This window comes from Cladophialophora immunda, assembly GCF_000835495.1.
Source record: "Cladophialophora immunda strain CBS 83496 unplaced genomic scaffold supercont1.3, whole genome shotgun sequence".
In the NCBI taxonomy this organism is placed as follows: domain Eukaryota; kingdom Fungi; phylum Ascomycota; class Eurotiomycetes; order Chaetothyriales; family Herpotrichiellaceae; genus Cladophialophora; species Cladophialophora immunda.
In genome coordinates, this window is record NW_015622543.1 from 3,088,354 (window position 1) to 3,108,997 (window position 20,644).

Below are 20,644 nucleotides of genomic sequence, written 5' to 3' on the forward strand. Positions count from 1 at the left end.
CTGAGGTGATTCTCCTCCCTAAGGTGCTCGGGGAAGTAGGTGACTGAGGAGGTGCTTGTCATATGCCCTCCCTGAGCGCCTCCGAGAGGTAGACTCACTTCTCTGGGTTCTCCGAGGAGTAGGTGGCTAGAGAGGCGCTTGCTATCTACTCTCCCTGAGCAGACTTCCCTCCCTGAGCACCTCCGGGAGGTAGACTCTCTTCTCTGGGTGCCCCGAGGAGTAGGTGGCTAGAGAGGTGCTTGCTATCTACTCTCCCCGAGCAGACTCCCCTCCCTGAGGTCCTCGGGAGGGAGATGTCTGAGATCCGTGCCTCAATGAGTCTCTTGGGACTGCCTGTCCTACAGGACGAAGCAGTATCAATTGCTTAGGCGCTTCCTTCTACTCTATCATGAAAATGTCAGCCATTGAACTTAAGGCTATCCCCTGTCACAATACAGGCTTGCCCTGTCACTGGAAACGTTGACCTCCCACCTCTCAAATGGTCAGACGACGAATATTGCCATGGCATTTACTCCATCGCAAACCTTGCCTGCATCTCCATGTCGCCAGCGGCCATCCTGCTCTCAATCAGGAGGCTGCAGATCACTCCTTCCCATCTCGGCCTCCCATCTCCTCAGCCCAAACCTGACTCTCCCGATCCTAGGCATCTTTTGCAGTGCTATCGTCTCCATGCGAAGCACGGTCTCTCGCCACAGACACTGATTCGTCCAGTCATACGAACACATCACTGCGCGTTGCATACCTCCTTCTGAGCCGCAGAGGAGGGCAACCGTGGGCGGGCGCGCAGCACGGAACGTGGTTACAGTCCTGTGTTTCCAGGTCAGCGATGCAGAAGAGAGAAGCAGCCCGAGAGCGCAGAATCCGCACGTACATTGTATTCGTGTCGACCAGCGTGAAAAGTCTCAGCTTTTCGCCCGTCGTCGAAACCATTCCCGCACCACCTCCGCCGATCTCTCCCGAGAGCAAAGGATCCGTGCCCTCGCACTCCTCCTCCAAGAACTCACTATTCACTCGATGGTGGGACATATTACTGGCATAGGGAGCCCAGGAGAGCCGCTCTGAAGGAAATCCAAAGATTTTCATCTCAATCTTCCTCAAGGACATGTGTCCTTCAAACCCGAAGAGCCAAGGTTGGGTGTTCCATACCTTGCCTCCGTAGATATGCAGGATCAGCATTGGCGACAGAAGGACGGTGACGAGCGCGATGATCAGGAAGAGCGCCCCTATCCCCTTTCCCGTGGGGTTGTTTGCTGAAAATGCCACGGTGAGGACACCGGTGAAGAACCATGCCGGGGTGCCTCGCACAAAGTACCGGGCCAGCATACGCGACCACGTCTCTCGAGTGGTGATGGCAACACGTTGAAATTTATCCCAGTGGACTGTGGCACCGTAGGCGCCATCGAGCATCACGGTGTCATCTTTCCCAATGCCTGCCACCTGACAAATAGGCTCGACATCCCAGAGTTTGGCACCCCAGTAGTCGTCAAGGTTGGTCCAGTAATGCCTCTTTTTGCTTTCTTCGCTGCCTGGGATCCTTCCGTACTGGCTGTTGTCGCTGATCGCTGTTTCTGCATTCTGGTTGTAATGTTGGCTATTGGGTGTAGATTCGTGACTGCCCTTGAATGGGAGTAAACAAATCATCCTTTCCAGCAGACGGTCGCTGTCGTTTGCTAATGAAAGACGCGCAAAGGCTTGGAACGCAGAGTCTGTCTGGTTGACCTTTGGCCGTTGCCTCAGCAAGCCCATTAATGCATACGACAAATCGCCCTCAAGGTACTTTGTGGTACCCTTTTCCACCCGCCGCTTGAGACATTCCAGCGCTAGAACCACGAGTTCTAGCCGACTCAAGGCCAGCGATCCCTCATAGTTATCAATCAGCTGTCTCGCCACCTCGCCATCGTCCCAGACCTGGGCAGGAAACTCTATCTTCGAGATTTCCAACGGGGCACGCATGTCTCCCCCGCGCGTGTATACCTGAATCTTCGTCCCTGCCGGACCCAGCAGAACTTCGGGCCACGTCCACATTCGGGTACCCCATTCTTTCAACAGGTCGAGCGTGGTCACTGATGACGGAAGATTGTCTTGACCTGTCCGACCCACAACGATGACTATCTTTGCCGCACCACGCACGACGTCACTGATTCGGTAGACATCTTCTTGGAGCTCAACCTTGTCAGTGGACATGCAACATTGGTCGGTCCAGTAGGCTGCGACCTTTGCACTTCTGGCTGCCTTACGGGCGATTCTGTGGAGGGCTTCGGCGTCGGATGCTGCGTCCCGGCATTGTGGACAGTTGCAATATGAAGAGCCGGTGCTCTGGATATCTTGCCTCGCGTCGGCGCATCTTCGCTCAAACTGGTTCTCAGCGGTGTAAGAGATGAAGATATAGGTCGGCTCAATGCCTCCTCCGTGCTCGTCGATCCAAACCTGTGGGTCAAGACAGCCTCTTGGATTGTCATCGGTCATGCGATCCAGGAAACACAACAGGCGTGGTCGCATACATCTATCAGAGAGCCTGAAGTCGTTTGTGGTCCCAAATGATCCCGGTTGGGGCATCTGGCCTTTGTTCTCGCGGAAGTTACGCGCGGACAGCGGATATGACCAATATCGGTAAGGCACAGGATCGTAATTGCCATGATTGCGGACTTGGCCTTCCACGTCGGTCGGAAATATCATCAATAGCAGCAACCCAATGCAAGTGGGTAGCCAGCGAACACCAACGTGAAGCCACTGCTCTTGATTCCAAGCGCTAATCCCAGCAGACGACGATTCGCGAACGCCGTAATCAGACGAGAAATTTTGACTGGAAACAGGCATGTGCGAGTAAGGCCAATAAGCAAGGCGGATGAGCCACGGACTGACGTTCTCGATATATGTCCTCCGCCAGGTCGTCTCGTTGTCCGTATCGTAGATTTCACTGATTGTCTGGACAAACAGCTTTTCCACTCTCCCGTCCAGCGGATCTAGGAATCGATCGTCGTTCAAACCGGCATGCTTTCGCCGAAAGACGTCCCTGTGCCTGTAGATGTTGATCCGTCCGCCACTCGCGGATCTGTAGTAGTGACCGGGTAATTGGTAGGAGTGTGGAGACGTCCAACTGAACCAAGCTCGCTCGTGAAAGAATTTCGGGTCAAGCGAGTAAAAGATTCGCTTGAGGTGCAAATTGTTCGAAAATCGATTGAGGTGCGTATCGGCGTCAAAGCGGTAGGGATTGTCATTCGACGCTTTGACGGCGTGGACTTCGTAATCGTCCGCATTGAACTTTTGCTGGGCTGTAAGAGGAGTTACGAATTCGTTGTTCACGGACACGCCATCGTTGATGGACTGTTGCGACTATTAAAGCACGTCCTTGCAGGAGACGAACGTTGGCTGGATGAACTTACCATGTTGTTCGTGGAAGGCGCAACGCTGCCGGCATGATGGTATGCTGGGGGATTATAATAGTTGTCCATGTTATACTAGGGCATTCAGTCTCAGAAAGCATCCGCCAGCATAAGGATATGGCAATGGGGCATACATCGTGAGGATCTGGCATCGGCTCATTGATAGAAGGGAGGGTGTAGGACGTGTCACCCGTCGGCAAGGCTTCGTAGGGAGTCCGCGATTCTCGACCTCCTGAAGTAGGCCGCCTTGCTATCCTGCCGGGATTCTGTCGTGCCGGAGGAGGACTGTGAATTGCGTAGTCATTCGGCCGCTCAGCGGACTGGGAATAGAAATATGGATTGTATTCTGTCGATCCGGCGCTTCCATGTCGCTGTCCGTATGGCCGTTGAGCGGACAGGGGGTAGCTGGCGACAATGAACAAGAATCCTTCAAGACTGAATGCCCATCTTACCTTTCCTCAGCTTGTTCTCCATTCCACCAGCCTTGTCCGTGGCTGCCCTGGTGTTTTGTATTCAATATACAAGGCCAATTAAGGTTGGACTGCAGCACTCACCATTCTCACACACGGTCACGGTGCACGGGTATTAGAAACCAAACACCAGCCTAAACACACTTAAGACCCGAATAAGAAGAAAAGACGGATGGGAGATGAAGACGGCAGCACGAGGTCGGACAGAGCTTATCAGGCTGCAGCTCCAGATTCAACCAGCCCGGTTCTGTCTTCTGCCAAGTCCTGCCGGCGAGCACGCTTGTACGCCCAAGGCGGCCGGGCTGGAAAATACGGCAAGCACCAACTCAAAGGCTCGGATTCTGGGGAAGTCAAATACACGATTGGACGATCAGGCTGAAAGAACTTCGGCCCCGGTTGTAGGTCGAAAGAAAGACATCTTGAACAGTGCGGCTGAGACATTGTTGCGCGCATTCCGATTGAGTTTTGAGGAAGCACAGACGGAGAGACTCTTGATGACAGTCACAGTCGAGGACGACTCACTCGCCGCAAACGCCGGAAGTACCAGACCTCTACAGCGTCCTGGGAGGAGCTTTCTCTCTGTCTTCATCCAAATCAGGCGAGAGCTCGACCAAAGGTCAGCCGATCCATGGGAGGGTTTCGGAGTCGAGCAGGTTTGATTGGCTGCCTGCTCGTGAATCTGCGGGCTAGGTAGGTCTGGGCTTCTTCTGAATACGAAGAGGCGACTGCTGATTCATAGCCAGCGCCAATCATTCTGGCAAGAATAGGGTTCGCATCCATGGGAAGTAACAGAGACAGGCCGATCACGAAAAGTCCGGAAAGTCAGTATCTGACAGTGTGGCTGGGAAAATGATGTTGGAAAATCTTTGCTTCCGTGGCCAAGTTAGATTTGGAATGACTGCATAGGTCAAATGACAGCCCGCACCACTCCGCCCAGCAACCTGATGCTACAGCCTTATCACAAACAACCCACAAAAGCCTCGTCTCCGCCTCAATCTTGCAAAAAGAAAGGACAGAAGGAGCAGGACGAAGACTTGCGCAAAAGGCAATGCGATGGGATAGAGAGATACTGAGGTGCCTGATGCCTGGCAAGGCTGAGAGCTGTTTTCCACTAGACCCGATTCGGCATGTTGGTCGCGTAGCTCCTCCTGTCACGTGCAATTTGCACTTCGTGACCATCTCCTCGACTGTTTATTTACATCTGCGGCTTGGCAACTGAAACAACGGTGACAACGGCTCCTCCATCACCACTGCGCTTCGAGTCCACTGCGTGTTCTTTCGACTGCGCACCCGCAGCTCGCTACCCCAAGCGACATCCTCAAGGCACTTGTACCTTCTCTGACGCGCGCTGTCGCTCGTTACCTTTGCCTTTTAGTCGTTTACGATCACTTATTGACCTCTCGTGGACCACCACTCTCGATCAGCGAAAAGCCAGATGCTTCGGCTACTTCAATCAATGCGACGTGAACCTCCGTGACACCGAATCTGAGCGTGCGAACCAGTCGGAATGGCGGCTCCTCTCCTACCTACGAAGTTCCCTTGCTGGTGTCGCGCGGTCTATTCATGGGGCGGCGAGACAGACAGAGACCTCGGGTTTATCGAAGGCGACTTGATAGAATGTCTCAATGCTGGAGACGGCTCCTGGTGGATGGGAAGACTACTCAGAGATAGGAGAATGATGGGCTTGTTTCCTTCAAACTTCGTGGTTGTGCTTGAGGAAGATTTCGTCCCCATGCGTCGCTCCGCCAGTCCCATACCGGATATACACAAGAGCAACAGTGGAAGCAAAAAGACACTACAAGAAAAGAAGGAGAAGGCGAAATCGAGGCGTCCTTTCAGCGGGTATAAGCATGCGAAATCTCCTTCAGTCAATGCTATAGCCTTGCCTCAACAAGTCGCGCCCGTGTCTGCACCTGCACGACAAACCTATGACGCGCGGAACCCTCCCTCAACGGTCTTGTGGCAGCAGAGACCACCGTCCAGAGCTCCTTCGAGATCCCCATCTCCTCTACCTCATCATGAGATCGGCTCTTCTCCCCCGCCGCCTCCTCCACCCCACCGGATCATTGGGGGAAGAGCCGCCTCACCTGCACCACAAGTGTTCGACATGAATGATCGATATCAGACATTCTCTCGCACTCCGTCCCCAGCACCACCCTCAATCAACGGACATACTCCTCCAATGATCCGGAGTGCCATGGACGATGTCATGTCTTCTCTGGATGATATGACTTTAGTCAGACATGATTCAACCCGCCAGGAAAATCAATTCAACCCGTGGTCTCCCGAGGCTTTCGACGACTTTCGTCGATCTGATGATCGCCCAGGTCCTCGTCCACTCACCAGCTTAGGGCTAGGCGCCGGTGGCAGCACTTTCTCCGAAGCACGCATCAATTATAGCAGTCGTCACAACAGCCCAGACCGATATCAGGATGGTCCACCTCGGTTGGAGAACTACGTACAGAGGATGGAAAGTCGCCTGCGCCGTATGCAACAGGCTCGCGAAGGACAAGACTTCGATGCGGCGGGCAGTGACCCTCCGGAACCACCGCCTAAGAATTCACCTTGGGCAGGCTCATCAAATGCCGGCCGTCGACTGTCAATGAGAAGAAGGAAATCCGCCGTGGATGTTGGTGATGGCGCTCTTTCAAGAGCCCTTACGCAGAAAACGAACTTGACGAACAACAGCAGTTCAAGCAGCGGAGCGCAGAGTCTTGCAAGCACTGGTACCAATTTTTCGCATCAAACAGCGATGACCGCCCAAAGCCTCATGAGCGGATATTCTGCCGGTGCGTTTAGCGCCACAAGTGCAGGCAGCCTTGCGAGGAAGAGAATGGGCAGTCTTCGAGATCGTATGGCTAGACCAATGACGAGCACCGGCACCAGGGATGAGCAATGGAGCCAAACGGAAGTACGACCCAAGACGCCAAATACAGCAGCGTCCTTCCACTCAAACCATGACTCCCGACAAGGGGCGAAGTCAGCAATTGGCTGGGAAGATGCAAACCGAGGTGCCAACGGTGGACTAGGCGGATTTATGACTCCCAAAGCCAAAAAGCCAGGCTTCTTCAAGAAATTGATCGACAGCGCGAAGACCGGTGCTGCGAGCGCTCGGAGCACCATCTCAGCCAGTCAGGCAGGAAGCAATTCTGGATCACCCGCAAAAATGACCGGCATCGCTGGCGGTACCGCTTTCAATGCGCCGATTGCCGCTCCTCAGTCGACGAGCGCTTTTGGAAGGGATGCTGCGAAAGAGATGGGTTTGGTTAGCGGAGCCTCTGGTTCGTATATCCTCACTCGTCGCGACGTAAATCGATCAAACACCCCGGGACCATCAGAACGGCAGGAACGAGCCGATCGATGTCAGATGCTGGACCAACCTGTTATTTGCCCTGTTGAAGAATTGTACGAGAATCTGCAAGGAGACGAAGACGCCGACGGACGACCAGTATACGCGCCGTTCCAGATCAGCAATCCAAGTTTCAGTCAAGTAGACAAGGCCGCTCGGTTTATCACGAGCATTCCCAGCAGTATAACGGCAGGGGGCCTCGCAACGGGCTTCATATGCCGTCCATACCGGAGTGGTGTGCAAAGATTACGAGCGATATTTATTTGGTGCTCTGAAAGAATCAGCTGGGAAGAGGACCAGTTTGACAGCTACGATTTCAGTCAGGCAGTCGATACTAGAAGGGTGATTCAAAGCAAGCGGGGAAGCAGTCAAGAAGTGGCTGAGGTCGTGCTTGAAATGTGCACTGCGATTGGCATTCAAGCAGAAATCGTGCATGGATACTTGAAAACACCTGGCGAAGAATTGGACTTGGACGCGATTTCTCGGCCAAACCATTTTTGGAATGCTGTACTCGTCGATGGAGAATGGAGAATGATGGATGCCAGCCTTGCCAGCCCAACTAACCCGAAAAGAGCATCATACTCGAGTGTGAGCACCAGTATCGCGGAAGCATGGTATTTCCTGACACGGCCGAGCGAACTGTGTTGGACACATGTCCCGGTCGAAGATGCCCAGCAACATATGATCCCCAGCATCAGTCCTGATGTACTTCTGGCCCTGCCTGGAACGGGTCCTCCATTTTTCAGGCAAGGACTGTCCATGCATGCCTACGACACGAGCATTATCAGACTGGACGGCCTAGAAATGTGCACATTCAGCATCAATGTCCCTGCCGACGTTGAAATAGTGGCAGAAGTTGAAGCCAGGAGATACCTCCGCGATCAGGACGGAGACGTTTACGAAGACGCTGATAATCTCACCAAAAAAAGAGCCCTGGTACAACCAAGTTGGTATCGAACCGTGCCTAACACAGATATCGCCCAGAAACGCTATGTGATCAAAGCAATCCTTCCGGGGGATGAGGGCATCGCATACATCAGAGTCTACGCCGGCAAAAAGGGTCTGATGCTTTCATCGAGGGATATCGTGCACCCCTTGGCTCTTGCAGTACCTCTGTACCACTCAGGCGAGAACCCGGCTTATGAGTTCGTCATGAGACATCCTACACCGCACGCCACACGACAAGATCTCTACGTGGTGCAGCCACAGTGCTACCGTCTTGGAGCTGGAGAGACCTACGTCTTTTGCGTACGTCAACACGCCGCGTCTGTATCATCTACGCCTGCGAACGAACAAAACGGCTTTGACCTCCGCCCTGTCAGTCCCAACCCACTCGCTCGCCCTACGAGCGCGATGAGCATGACTAGCAGCGCCACCGGTTCCAATCCCAGCGAACATACCTATGGCAACAACCTGAACAATGCGGCTGGCGTCAAAGTCAAGGATAAGCCCGCGAAATTGGCGATCCAGTCTCCCAGCGGGAAAATCATCAGATTGAATCGAAAGCATGAGGGGATTCCACAGCCTGCAAGCCTGAGGGAGGTGGACGGTGAAATCTTAGGAAGCTTTTGGGAGACTGCGGTCAAGGTCCAAGAGAGGGGCGTTTGGAGGGGCCTGGTCCTGGCGGATCGGAGTGCTAGGTGGTGTGTTTGGGGCGAATGGGAGTGCGTCTGATGGTAGACGTCGCTGGGGTTGGGTAATGTCGGCACGCAAGAGGGAGTTTATTTGGCATAAGTCGTTCGGGAGATGGACTTGGACTTGGATATGGACATGGAGTATGGGGAAATTTGGTTTTGGAGACAAAAGTTCCAGACTATTTGTGTGTGCTGGACAGCTGGATGGGATACAGGAAGCTGAGCGCGGGTGGTTTATTATGCCAGCTTTCTGCGGACGAGGATTTCCTGGCGCTATGACTTTGCTTCTTACCTTGATGCTTGACGACAACGGTTCAATGTTGGTGATTACACGTCTTGTACAAGTACAATTTCGGGCCCAAAATAAATGGCACAGCCTTGTTGGCTACTCTGGCTTATTCGCTCTGAGATACTACTAGGACCTACTCTATTATCATATATGGTGATCCTACTGTCCTCAATTGACGATATCTGCCATTTGATCGGGGGCCTACCTCGTCGTTATCTCGAGCGTGCGTTTTCTGTGAAGGGAGTAACCGACAGCCTCAAGAGTGGGCGAGTGGGGTAAGATGAACTGGGATCGGTAAGCCGAAGGTTTAGATGCTTAGACAGGTTGAGTAACCGAAGCCCAAAGCCACCACTCAAGGTCTTTGATGTTTATGCCTATCATCCAGATAGTAAAGGAAGACAGGTCAGCTTTTCCAACGGGCCACATCAGAACTTCAAGTCACAGTAACACGACCTGCCATGGAGAAGACAGCTGCTACTGACTTCAACCCTGCGGGCCACTTCGACCAACTCTCGGCCAAATACGACGATCTGATCGGCCTCATGACCGGCGACATTGCACGCTACACCTTGCGGGCACTCATCGAACCACCGACTTCAGACATGGTGCTCCACGACAACGCCTGCGGCACGGGTCTTGTGACAGAATACCTCCAGCAAGTTTCCTCCCAGACGGGGACTTACCCCAAGATGGTCCACGCAACGGACTTTGTGCCGTCCGTCACTAAAATCATGCAGCGCAAGGCGACGCAGCAGCACTGGAAGAACGTCGACATCGCGGTCATGGACAGCCAGGAGCTCGCCTTCCCGGACGGCTCCTTCGACCTGAGCATCACCAACTTCGGCATCTTCTTCCTCCCCGATCCGCAGAGAGGGGCGGACCAGATCCACCGCACGCTGAAGCCCGGAGGCGTCGCGGTCGTCACGGCGTGGAAAGAGCGGAGGATGATGGACACGATCGCCGCCGCGCAGAAGGTCATCCGGCCGGATCTGAAGGGCCTGTCCAGCCCGTGGGCGGAGCTCTGGGCCAAGGAGGACACGCTGCGAGATGTTCTCGTCAAGGCCGGGTTCGAGGCCGACAATGTGCGGATCGTGGAGCAAAGGACAGATGCGGTGGTCGACGCGTTCCTCCGGGATCCTGAGATGGTCGCACGGTCTTACCCTGCGGCCGTGGAGGGATGGAGTGAAGAGGAGAAGGCCAGGTTAGGGCAGGAGATCTTGAGGATTGCGCGCGAAAGGGATCCCGAAGGCCGAGGGGTTGGTAGTCTCTACTCCGTCGCGTACATCGCGATAGCGAAGAAGTAGGCGTCGGCAATAGGCTGATAGAGTCCTCGTATACAATGAGAATCCAACAGTAATCTCATCGTACCGTGACAAACTCGCCGGTGTTTGTTCGAGCGCTGTACTCGTCTGGCCTCCCTGGAATGCCTACCTGTGACAATGTCCATATGCTATCGTTGAGTCTGGGGTGGCCACCAATCCAGTCCAAGCCTTCAAGAGGTATATGTCTATCGAGAATGGTCGATCTTGTAGTTATCTTTCCTCCCCGTGACCGGAAAACACGCAAGAGGGCTCAAGTAGTGCGAGAGGGGACATAGATTTGTTACCAGGCTTGCCTGCCTGAACCTATCAATGTCCAACCTCGTAAGCTGCTGATGATTAGAAAATGCAAGCCCGGGGGTTCCTCCTGCTGTCGAGGTGGAGAAACACTGGGGGATACGATATGCCTTTGGGAGAGCACTAATGTCTGCCGTCAGATTTTCATATCCAACCTATGTTCTATGTGTACCTAGCCTATAAGAACCGCCGCGTATTACCCAACCAAAGGATAGCCAGAGATTCGTAGCTCACGGCCAGAATATCTCAGGAATTCGCGTATTTGATTAGTCGTGGACTCGGCGGTGGCAGTCAGCAACTCCAGCAAAAACACGATACTCCCGCATCTCGGCCGACGGGCCATATGCGTGGTCCCAGCCCCTCTGTCATCCTAAACGCGCAGATCAAGTTACCATCTCAAGTTTGGGTCAGGCCAAGTGTAACTCTGTTTTACTTTCTTGGGGGCCAAGTGCGGGGTGAGCTCATGGTGCTCATGCTAACGATATATAATGAGTCGACAGAGGTCCAGATGACGGCAACGTTGATATCAACATCCTCTCTTGCACTAGGTTGACGCAACATAGGCCAAGTGGCTATCTCACATTATCGTCTGCCAGTTACCGCCCTTTCAATCGACAGGCAACACCCCCTTGATCAAACCAAAGAAATGTCGTCCAAGCCCGTCATCGTCTTCGTGCCCGGTGCTTGGCATGTGCCCGAGACATTTCATCTCGTGGTTGGCGAGCTTGAAGCCGCCGGCTACGAGACCAGAGGCGTCAAACTCGCCTCTGTCGGCTCGCCCGAGCCGCTCAAGGACTTCCAACCCGACGTCGAGGCCATTCAACAAGCAATGAGACCGTTCATCGAGGACCAGGGGAAAGACGTCCTGCTTGTCGTCCACTCCTATGGCGGTGTCGTGGGAAACGAAGCCGTGAAAGGCTTGGACAAGGCCTCGCGCGAAAAGCAGGGCAAAAAGGGCGGGGTATCGCACATCTATTTCTGCTGCGCATTCGCCCTTCCCGAGGGCGTGTCCTTGATGGACGCGCTGAACCAGACACCCTTACCTTGGTTCCAAATCAATGATGCCGAAGACATCGTCAACCCCGCCACGCCGGTTGAAACATTCTACAACGATGTCGACGGTCCGGAGAAGTACGTGGCGATGCTGAAGCCGCACAGTTATCGGACTTTCTTTTCCAAGGTGGCGCACCCTGGTTGGAAATATGTGCCGAGCACATATCTGTTGTGTGAGAAGGATGAGGCGATCCCGCTGCATGCGCAGAAAGGCATGGTTGAGGGCGCGCAAAAGGCCGGCGCGCAGATGAAGGTCGAAAGTGTGGACGCCAGCCATTCCCCGTTCATGAGTATGCCACAGGAGCTGGCGCGGTCGATTAGGCGGGCGGCGGGGGAATCGGTCTAAGGGGGAAACGGCGAGCACTGTATCCAACTGGGGGGTATATGAAGGAGGGGGTTCTCGAGCGGACTGCTTTATACCTCAAATATAGTGCTGAGGAGTCTTGAGAAAACAAAGAGCGATGAGAGAAATAGAGGCATTCACCCCGCCGTCAGAGCGGGGTGGACGAGGCTGAATGCTCCGCCGTATTCTGAGAGCTGATAATCAGATTTTGCACATGAGGTATGAGCCAGTCCTCAGTCCTCGCAGCCTTGGTCATTCGCTTGTCACCCTCACCCGCGACTGCTTGACATCGAGATTGGGGACAGCCTTGATCCATCTCGCTATCGAAAATGGGCAAGCTTGTGACCGTAGCAACTTGCTCTCTCAACCAGTAAGATTGTACCCCGAGCCCACCGAGCGCACCCTATCTGACTCCGTCCAGATGGTCGCTTGATTTCGATGGCAATGCAGAGCGCATAATCACAAGTATCAAACAAGCCAAAGCAGCAGGCGCTCGGCTCAGAGTCGGTCCAGAGCTGGAAGTCTGTGGATATGGAGTATGTGGTCCCAACATGTTGGCCCTTTGTTGTCCGAATCTTCACATCATCACCTTTGTCTCTTCTGACACGGCTCGTCGTGCTAACTCATCGTCAGTGTGCAGATCACTAGTAAGCTTCATGGCCCACGATCACCGCAGTTGCCTCTAACTATAGCAGCTTGGAGGGTGACCTCTTTCTTCACTGTTGGGAATCGCTGGCGACCATCATCACCCACCCAGACGTCACCGACTGTATTCTCGATATCGGCATGCCTGTGCGACACAATTCCGTGCGCTACAATTGCAGGGTGATTGTCTTGAACAAGAAGATCCTTCTCATCCGTCCCAAGATGTCCATGTGCGAGGAAGGGAACTACTTTGAGTCTCGATGGTTCACTCCCTGGACCCGGCAACGAGAAGTCGAAGACTACCCGCTCGAGGATGCAATCAGCAGTGTCACCGGCCAGCGAACAGTACGTCAAGCTTTGTGCTTCTGGCCGCTGTTCTACAACCCTGTCCCATCTAACCTTCACAGGCACCATTCGGTGATGGAGTCCTCCAGACTATCGACACGTTGGTTGGCGCAGAAACGTGTGAAGAACTGTTCACTCCCGATGCTCCCCATATTCATATGGGATTAAATGGCGGTATGTGGGCGACAGATTCCCCTGTCGACGCTCGGCCTTTCTCGTCTTGTTCCACACCTCCGTTGCTAACAAGTTATCAGTTGAGATCTTTGTTAATTCCAGTGGCTCGCATTACGAGTTGCGCAAGCTTCAAACACGTGTCTCTCTGTGAGCCCTCGCTTCCATCCAATTTATATTGGAATCTGATGCTCTGCATCTACGATGTTGAGCTCGCCAACAATCAACGATACTGACCTCGCGGCTCCAGCATTCGAGAGGCTACAAGACAGAATGGCGGCATATACGTGGTACGTCATCCTGAAGGCGACATAAGATCACCCCTTACCCTCTTCCTTTTCATCTCTTTGTTCTATTTTCAGTTATTTCCGGTGCTAATGGTCAGTAGTATTCCAATCAACGAGGCTGCTCTGGAGACAGATTGTACTAGTACGTCCATACCACTTCCCGTCCCGTCGAAGCCTTATCTTTGCCTCTGCCGGCCATCTATTCAGGAGCGGGCTTTTTGTGCTAACAACCGACAAGCGATGGCTGTGCCATGATCTTTGTGAACGGCAGACTTCTAGCTCAAGGGAGCCAGTTCAGCTTGAACGACGTAGAGACCATCACCGCAAACGTCGATCTCGAGGATGGTACGTGATGCTGGAGAGGCGCTTACCACTAGGGCTTTCCTTTCTCTGATCCTGCCTCTGTCCCATCGGTTTATCCTAACAAATTGCTAGTGCGGTCATTCCGCGTTTCTCACTCGCGAAACCTCCAGGGTGCACGGGCTTCGCCATATCCCCGTATCCCCGTCGACATCCGCTTGACGCACCCAGGCTTCGAACAGACTGGAAAATTCCTCGCCCCTTCGCCAGATATCCCAATTCGCTATCATTCTGCCGCCGAGGAAATTCAATTGTAGGTGATTATCTGTGTCCATGGACTCATGTCTATGCACGTCTTGAGGGGAAAAAGCAAGAGGATTAGCCGTCCTTTAGTTCAGCCTCAATATCGGACTTCCTGAACCTGCCCAACTCTTTGGATCCTGCTCCTTTCCAGTTATGTTGGTTAATTGCTAACGTGACTTTTCCAATGACTAGTGCTCCTGCTCTTTGGCTTTGGGACTACCTGAGGCGTTCCAGAACAGCAGGATTCTTCCTACCTTTGTCTGGTGGTATCGATTCTGCATCAACGGCCGTGCTTGTGTTTTCAATGTGCCGGCTGCTGTATGACGCTGTCACGTCCGACCACACCCTGGATCACACCAAGGAACTCGTTCTGGACGACCTCCGCCGAGTCTGCGCGCAGGCCGACAACTGGACGCCCTCCAGCCCACAAGAAATCTGCGGCCATATTTTTCACTCCACCTACATGGGTTCGAAGTACGTGAAACACTGTCTACCAATGCACAAGCAATGGGCCCTACCCTATTCCATCCGCTGCAATTCCAGTGCTGACAGTCAGGCAGAAACAGCAGCAAGGAGACTCGGTCCAGAGCAGCGGCGCTTGCGAAAGCCATAGGATCCTATCACATCGACCTAAATATTGACGGCGTGGTGTCGGCTCTCACCACATTGTTCACCACTGTCACTGGATTCACTCCAAGTTTTACTTCTACAAATCCCTCCGAAGGGCTTGCCTTGCAGTATGTGAACCCGGATGGTGGCCCCTTGCTGCCCTGAGACGTTTCTTCACCATCTCTCTGTTTTCAAATAGCGGCTAACAAGGATCAGAAACATTCAGGCGCGCATACGTGTAAGTTGTCTCTCCGAGGGGCTGAAAGTGTTTGAACAAGCCTTTGCACTTGCATCAGTGGTCATGAGCTAATGCTGTGGCAACTTGCAGATGGTTATAGCGTACTTTTTGTACGTCTTCCGAGCAGCTACCCCATTGGATGCAGCTTATGCTAACAATCCATTAGTGCTCAACTCTTGCCGAGTGTCAGAAAGCGCAAAGGAGGCGGCGGTCTTCTGGTTCTGGGCTCCGCCAACGTCGACGGTACCTATATTTACTCTTCGTCAACTAGAAGATTTTGCTGATTAGGGCAGAGCAACTCCGTGGCTACCTGACGAAGTATGATGCGAGCAGCGCGGATATAAACCCGATCGGTGGGATATCCAAGGTTGATCTTCGAATGTTTCTCGCTCACGCCCGAGACAATCTCGACCTCCCACTTTTGCAGGGTTTCCTCGACGCCACGCCCACAGCCGAGTTGATCCCGACGACCAACGCCGACGCTCACACCCAATCCGACGAGGAAGAAATGGGTATGACATACGCTGAACTCAGTGTGCTGGGCCGGCTGCGCAAGGTTGGACGCCTCGGCCCATGGGGCGTTTTCGAGAAGGTGCGTGCTGAAGGCCCCTCGTCATCGGCAACACTAATGTTCCCTATCCAGCTCATCCCCATCTGGACGTCCGCCCCGCCAGATCCAGAGATGATCGCCACAGAAGCTCGCGGCGCGCACACAGATCCGCAGTACGTACACAGCGTGGCGCACGGTGAGAGCATGACGCCGCGCGCCGTGTACGAGAAAGTGCGAAGATTCTTTTGTGAGTGCTCTCCATGCTAGCGTGGTTTCTCGTTATTGACACGGAAAAGACTATTATGCGATCAACAGACATAAACAAACCACCCTGACGCCAGGATTGCATATGGAACAGTGAGTGATGGGCTACTGAAATCCCCACCGTGGCTTCCATCTCGTGATATCAACTTCTTGTACTAACCGTCACTCAGGTACTCGCCGGACGATCACCGATACGATATGCGGCCGTTCTTATACCCCAGCTTCACGGCGCAGTACCGTAAGATGGAGCAGGCAGTCCAGGTGCTCGAGGAGAACGCGAAGAAGACGGGTCCACAACGCAACAGCACTTAGGTGTTCGCGGGGTTTGTGCGTGGAGCGGTATCCCAGAGTCTACAGGAGATTTGCGAGCATAGACGTCCCACTCCTCTCCATGACTGCGAGAAGTAGCAGATAGAGATCAACGTGTCAACATATCACCGTCGAAATGTCCAGCTTGATGCCAAGAGTTCCGCCGGATGGCCATTCCGATACCGGCCACGGAGATAACGTTAGTGACGGCGGTGCGGTCACGTGGGAGGGGTAGCAACTCCATCTCACTGTGTTCAATGGGCGCATCGACGTCCCGAATCCCGAGGCAGACAAATCAATCCATCACCCACCCGCCGTCATTGCGCGACCAAATAATGTAGCGATCATGTAATCGAGGGGCTGCTGGACCACCACCGCTGGGGTTTTTTCTCTATCTCAGATCTCGGAGGAGTAGCTAATAGCAACCCATTGACTATCCCATCCCCCAATCCGACACCTACTCTTTTGGGGGGCCAGCCTCTTTCGTCTACTCCCACTCCCCTCCCCCCGATTTCTCATCTCTCGTCCCGTTTCCCGCATTTGTCACCAGGAAATCTTCTTGTTCCCTTTCCGTTACAACTGCGTGGTTGTTGTCCTTGTTGTTGGGGGTTTCCTATTTTTTGTATATGATCAGGACCTCCTCCCTATGCATCACGCGCCATAGACTTGGACTCCGTTGCGTCGGCACAGGGCATAGATTGGCTCATTCAAGCGTCCGCGCCCCTCACATCGTCACCGAGCTGAGCAACATGGCCGCCATCCCTCACCCCGAGTTACCGCGCCCGGCCCATCTCGACCGCGACTCTGCGCTCGGGCGCAAGTTCGGGAAGGAGGTGACCAACTACTTTGGAGGTGAGTCTTTGTCTTTTGCAGAAGGGGCGGTTGGGTTTCCTGGGGAAAAGAAAAAGATTTCGGGGGACCGACAACTTTCCTGGTGTTGACGTGTTGACGTGTTGTTGTTGTAAACAGGCTCGCCCATCAACCGAGTCTCGTTCCTGCGTGAAGACTACACCTTCCTCGCCGGCGCGTTTGCGCACCCGACGACCCGATTCCTCGTCTACAAGACCCTCTCCCCGCTCATCAAGTCCCCGACCGAGATCCACTTCGCGACCTACGACGAGGTCAAGACGTTGCTCCCCAACAACCCCTTCGAGAGGGGCGAAAAGGCGGTCGTGGACGACTTCGACTCGAGCATAGATATCCCCCAGCTGGTGTTTTTGGGGCTGGACGAAAACGTCGCGCATGGCTTCTCGTACAAGAATTTCACGGGCGCGCCGCACTGGGCACTGGACATCACGCCCAAGAGGACCTACGACAAGGAGGCCAACGAGTTGATCGACGGGATGTTGGAACAAGGGCTGAAGTTCAGCGAGGGCATGCGTGCCATGAACTTCCCGCCCGACATTGGTGAGTTTTTTTTTTGGGCAATGGCAATTCTGGACTACGTGCGCGGTCACCTCCATGCTGACTCTCGGGTGAACCACAGCCGCTCAGTACGCCCAGGGCCGCCACTATCTCGACTGGAACTACCGCAACACCTTCTGCGGCACGTGCGGCCACAGAACACTCTCCGTCCACGGCGGAGCCAAGCGAGTCTGCCCCCCAACAGACAAGGCCGAAACCCCCCAGGAGCGAGAACCGTGCTCGACCCGAACGACGCTCTCGAACCTCACATTCCCCCGCACCGATCCCACCATCATCGTCGCGGTGCTCAGCCACGACAGCAAACGCCTCCTCCTGGGCCGGCAAAGGCGCTGGCCTCCGCACTGGTATTCCACGCTGGCGGGCTTCATCGAACCGGCCGAAAGCGTCGAGGACGCCGTCCGGCGGGAAGTCTGGGAAGAGTCCGGGGTCGTCCTTTCGCGCGTCCTCGTGCATTCCACCCAGCCCTGGCCGTACCCGGCGAACTTGATGATCGGTGCCATCGCGCAGGCGGCGTCTCCCGAGGACGAAGAGATCCGGCTGGAGTACGACCCGGAACTGGAGGTCGCCAAATGGTTCAGCTTGGAGGAGATCCAGGAGGCCCTGCAGAACGGGACCAGCGGGCTGGGCGACCCGGCGCCGGAGGGGTACAAGGAGGGAAGTCTGAGGCTGCCGCCCCCCACGGCAATCGCCAACCAGTTGATTTCGGCGGTGGTCAAGGGTGGATTTTTGGAGGGTGTTACGCCCATCACGAAGCTGTAGAGCGGAGAGGTCTGCCATTTGTCTGGATGTGCTCGCTGAGAGATACTTTTTGTGTTGCGGTTTGTGCAGCTCCGTCCGTTGTGTCAGCCGGATAGACATTCAGTGCCTAGATCCCCCCCCTCCCCCCCCACAATTAGAAAACAGGTTACTTTGTGTGAGAGTTGAGCCGAGCCGAGCTCCTTCAGTCTTGCTTCTTGATCCCCACGACGACAAAGTTCCTCGGGCTCTGCTTGTAGTCGAAGACAATGTCGACCCAGCAGTCCTCGATGTCGTCCTGCTCTCGCAGAAACAGCCAGCGGTCCGCGACGATGATGCTCTCGACGACGCCGGCGCTGAAGGCCATGAGGCTCCAGATGACGGCGAGGTTCTTCTTCGCGTGCAGGAACCGCTGCTCGTACTCGTCGATGACCGGGTCCGTGAGCTTTCCGTCGGTCAGGGCCGCGACCATGGGCCCGTCGACGGGGTCGGCGCGCAACTTGGCCAGCGCGCCGTGCACGTAGGCACGGAAGCTGGCGAAGCAGGCCTTGCGCAGCGAGCCGACGATCAGCGGCGTGCCCGCCTCGTCGCGCCCCGTGACGCTGCCGCCCGCCACGGCCGTCGCTTCCAGCATGCCCCGGTCGGGACACTGCTTGACCACGCCGAGGTCCAGCAGGATCTTCTGCAGCAGCGTGCGGTAGAAGTGTCGGCGGAAGAAGGCCTCGCTGTCCGCGGGCCCCCAGTTGTACGGCGCCTGCACCGCCATCATCCGCGCCGTGATGTTCAGCCGCACCCCGCGCCCGCCGCCGCCGCCGCCGCTCTCGCCGAGCTCGAAGTCCTCAAGCGTGCGCGACATCGGGAACCCGTGCGGGTCGTACGCCGACCCCGTGGCCTCCAGCCGCGGGTGGTTCGGGCGCAACTGCGGGAGCTTGTACGTCGCCGGCCCCAGGCGCTCGGTCAGCAGGTTGTAGCAGCACCCGATGATGGCGACGGCGCACACGCTCGGGTTGAGCGTCAGCGCCCGCAGCCCGTGGTGCGACAGGTTGCCGCACGAGTGGAGCGAGACGACCATCGCCTTGGGCCTGCCGGTGTTTTCGGCCACGGGCTGGTTCGTCGGCGGTGTTGTCGTCGTCGTCGTCGTCGTCGTCGTCGTCGTTGGAGGACTTTCGACGTTTTCTTCTCGTTCTTCGTTTCCTTCGTGACTGGGTTCGGTTGGGTAAAGCACGGTCTCGAGGTATCCGTCCTGGACGTCGTGCTCGATATACGTCATGGATCCCCTATCTGGGTCCAAGTCCTGGTTATCCAGTATCTTGGCCGCCGCGAACATGTCCGGCACCGGCGCTGGTTCCGCCTCAAGCTCTTCCGCGGAAGGGGGAGGAGTGGGCTCGCCGTCGCCGTCCTTCCGCGCCATCTGCCGCTTCCATTCCTTCTTGTTGCGCATGATCTTCTCCTTCTGCGCCAGTTTCACGTGGACGTCCATCGTCCTCGCGCCGGCAATGTTGTGATGCTTCCGCTCAATGGCCACCACGTGTTTGTTGTACGGCGGCGACGCCAGCGTGCGACCCAGGTAGTTCTGCCCGGAACCGAAGTCGATCACCGAGACCGGCTCCCGGAGTCTGTGGGATATGTGGTCGGAGAGCCGGTCCACATACGCGGCAAAATTCGTGACCTCGTGGATCTTCTTGGTCTTCATGCCCACCGAGAGCTTTCTCGGCATGTCCGTCACGTCGTCTGAGACCGGAGTGAAGTGCCTCTGAAGGCAGTGTTTGCAGATTGTTCGCACATACTCCAGCAAACTTGCCGGTGGCGAGTGGCTGGCACTGGAGGTGGTCGAGGATGATGCATGGGAGCGGTCAGTCAAGTCGCTTCGGAGAAGTAGATCAAGCACGTCGTCAATGTCCACCGTGTCGAACCAGGCACGCCATTCCGGGGGCAGGACAGTTGTGTACAGGTCTGGCTCCCGCGTCAGGAAATCAAGAATATGGACTCCGCCGCAAAGATTCCGAAAGAGGTCGGAGCTCGTGGCGAAGGTCAACACCGACTGGATGTATTCATCTTCGGACGTCCACGCTGGGTCAAGGGGTAGTCGGAAGCCCCGTTCCCGCCCTAAGAGAATGCCCGTCATGATTATTAGGACTTCATGCTATTTGTAGCAGAGTGAATTTGCGAAATTGAGACTTCGAAGATTGGGGCTACCTCGTGCAGCGCGACATCGCCATGTAAAATCTTCATCGCTGGGGGCAGAAAATTGAAAGTACTCTAATGCCAAGGCGCTACTTGTAGTTTAACCAGATGGATAACAAATGGAAAAAGGGGCCGCAGCCTC

At 55.0% G+C, this 20,644-nt stretch overlaps 7 protein-coding genes across 8 annotated transcripts; 5 read left to right on the forward strand and 2 right to left on the reverse strand.

Moving 5' to 3' along the window:
* Positions 1–111: 111 nt before the first annotated feature.
* PV07_05515 lies at positions 112–4,409 on the reverse strand. Of its 2 annotated transcripts, XM_016392422.1 has the most exons (6): positions 3,938–4,409; positions 3,836–3,882; positions 3,518–3,788; positions 3,384–3,458; positions 872–3,324; positions 112–807 (listed from the first exon to the last, which is right to left on the reverse strand). In XM_016392422.1, exons 1-6 carry the CDS (start codon positions 3,938–3,940, stop codon positions 564–566), a joined length of 3,093 nt encoding a protein of 1,030 aa, XP_016249941.1. In that variant the 5' UTR covers positions 3,941–4,409; the 3' UTR covers positions 112–563. The 2 variants fall into 2 exon arrangements, with proteins under 2 accessions (XP_016249941.1, XP_016249942.1); XM_016392423.1 differs by having other exon boundaries at positions 3,518–3,882.
* A 702-nt stretch (positions 4,410–5,111) lies between these two features.
* Positions 5,112–9,252, forward strand: PV07_05516 (uncharacterized protein). The gene has a single exon (XM_016392424.1). The coding sequence runs from the start codon at positions 5,361–5,363 to the stop codon at positions 8,874–8,876; it is 3,516 nt and encodes a 1,171-aa protein (XP_016249943.1). The 5' UTR covers positions 5,112–5,360; the 3' UTR covers positions 8,877–9,252.
* Positions 9,253–9,485: 233 nt separating this feature from the next.
* Positions 9,486–10,432, forward strand: PV07_05517 (uncharacterized protein). The gene has a single exon (XM_016392425.1). It carries the CDS (start codon positions 9,584–9,586, stop codon positions 10,427–10,429), a length of 846 nt encoding a protein of 281 aa, XP_016249944.1. The 5' UTR covers positions 9,486–9,583; the 3' UTR covers positions 10,430–10,432.
* Positions 10,433–11,273: 841 nt separating this feature from the next.
* PV07_05518 (uncharacterized protein) lies at positions 11,274–12,140 on the forward strand (the record flags this gene model as incomplete). The annotated part of the gene is made up of 1 exon (XM_016392426.1): positions 11,274–12,140. The coding sequence occupies exon 1, from the start codon at positions 11,388–11,390 to the stop codon at positions 12,138–12,140; it is 753 nt and encodes a 250-aa protein (XP_016249945.1). The 5' UTR covers positions 11,274–11,387.
* Positions 12,141–12,378: 238 nt separating this feature from the next.
* On the forward strand, positions 12,379–16,386 carry PV07_05519 (NAD+ synthetase). Its single transcript, XM_016392427.1, has 19 exons — positions 12,379–12,507; positions 12,559–12,673; positions 12,771–12,784; positions 12,833–13,127; positions 13,190–13,301; positions 13,382–13,448; positions 13,549–13,588; positions 13,687–13,727; positions 13,824–13,930; positions 14,021–14,198; positions 14,381–14,662; positions 14,749–14,925; positions 15,014–15,035; positions 15,126–15,145; positions 15,202–15,278; positions 15,329–15,627; positions 15,679–15,832; positions 15,882–15,942; positions 16,020–16,386. Exons 1-19 carry the CDS (start codon positions 12,467–12,469, stop codon positions 16,159–16,161), a joined length of 2,244 nt encoding a protein of 747 aa, XP_016249946.1. The 5' UTR covers positions 12,379–12,466; the 3' UTR covers positions 16,162–16,386.
* Positions 16,387–16,561: 175 nt separating this feature from the next.
* PV07_05520 (uncharacterized protein) lies at positions 16,562–18,468 on the forward strand. Its single transcript, XM_016392428.1, has 3 exons — positions 16,562–17,010; positions 17,128–17,565; positions 17,645–18,468. Exons 1-3 carry the CDS (start codon positions 16,785–16,787, stop codon positions 18,340–18,342), a joined length of 1,362 nt encoding a protein of 453 aa, XP_016249947.1. The 5' UTR covers positions 16,562–16,784; the 3' UTR covers positions 18,343–18,468.
* PV07_05521 (uncharacterized protein) lies at positions 18,464–20,514 on the reverse strand. The gene has a single exon (XM_016392429.1). It carries the CDS (start codon positions 20,441–20,443, stop codon positions 18,524–18,526), a length of 1,920 nt encoding a protein of 639 aa, XP_016249948.1. The 5' UTR covers positions 20,444–20,514; the 3' UTR covers positions 18,464–18,523.
* Positions 20,515–20,644: the final 130 nt, after the last annotated feature.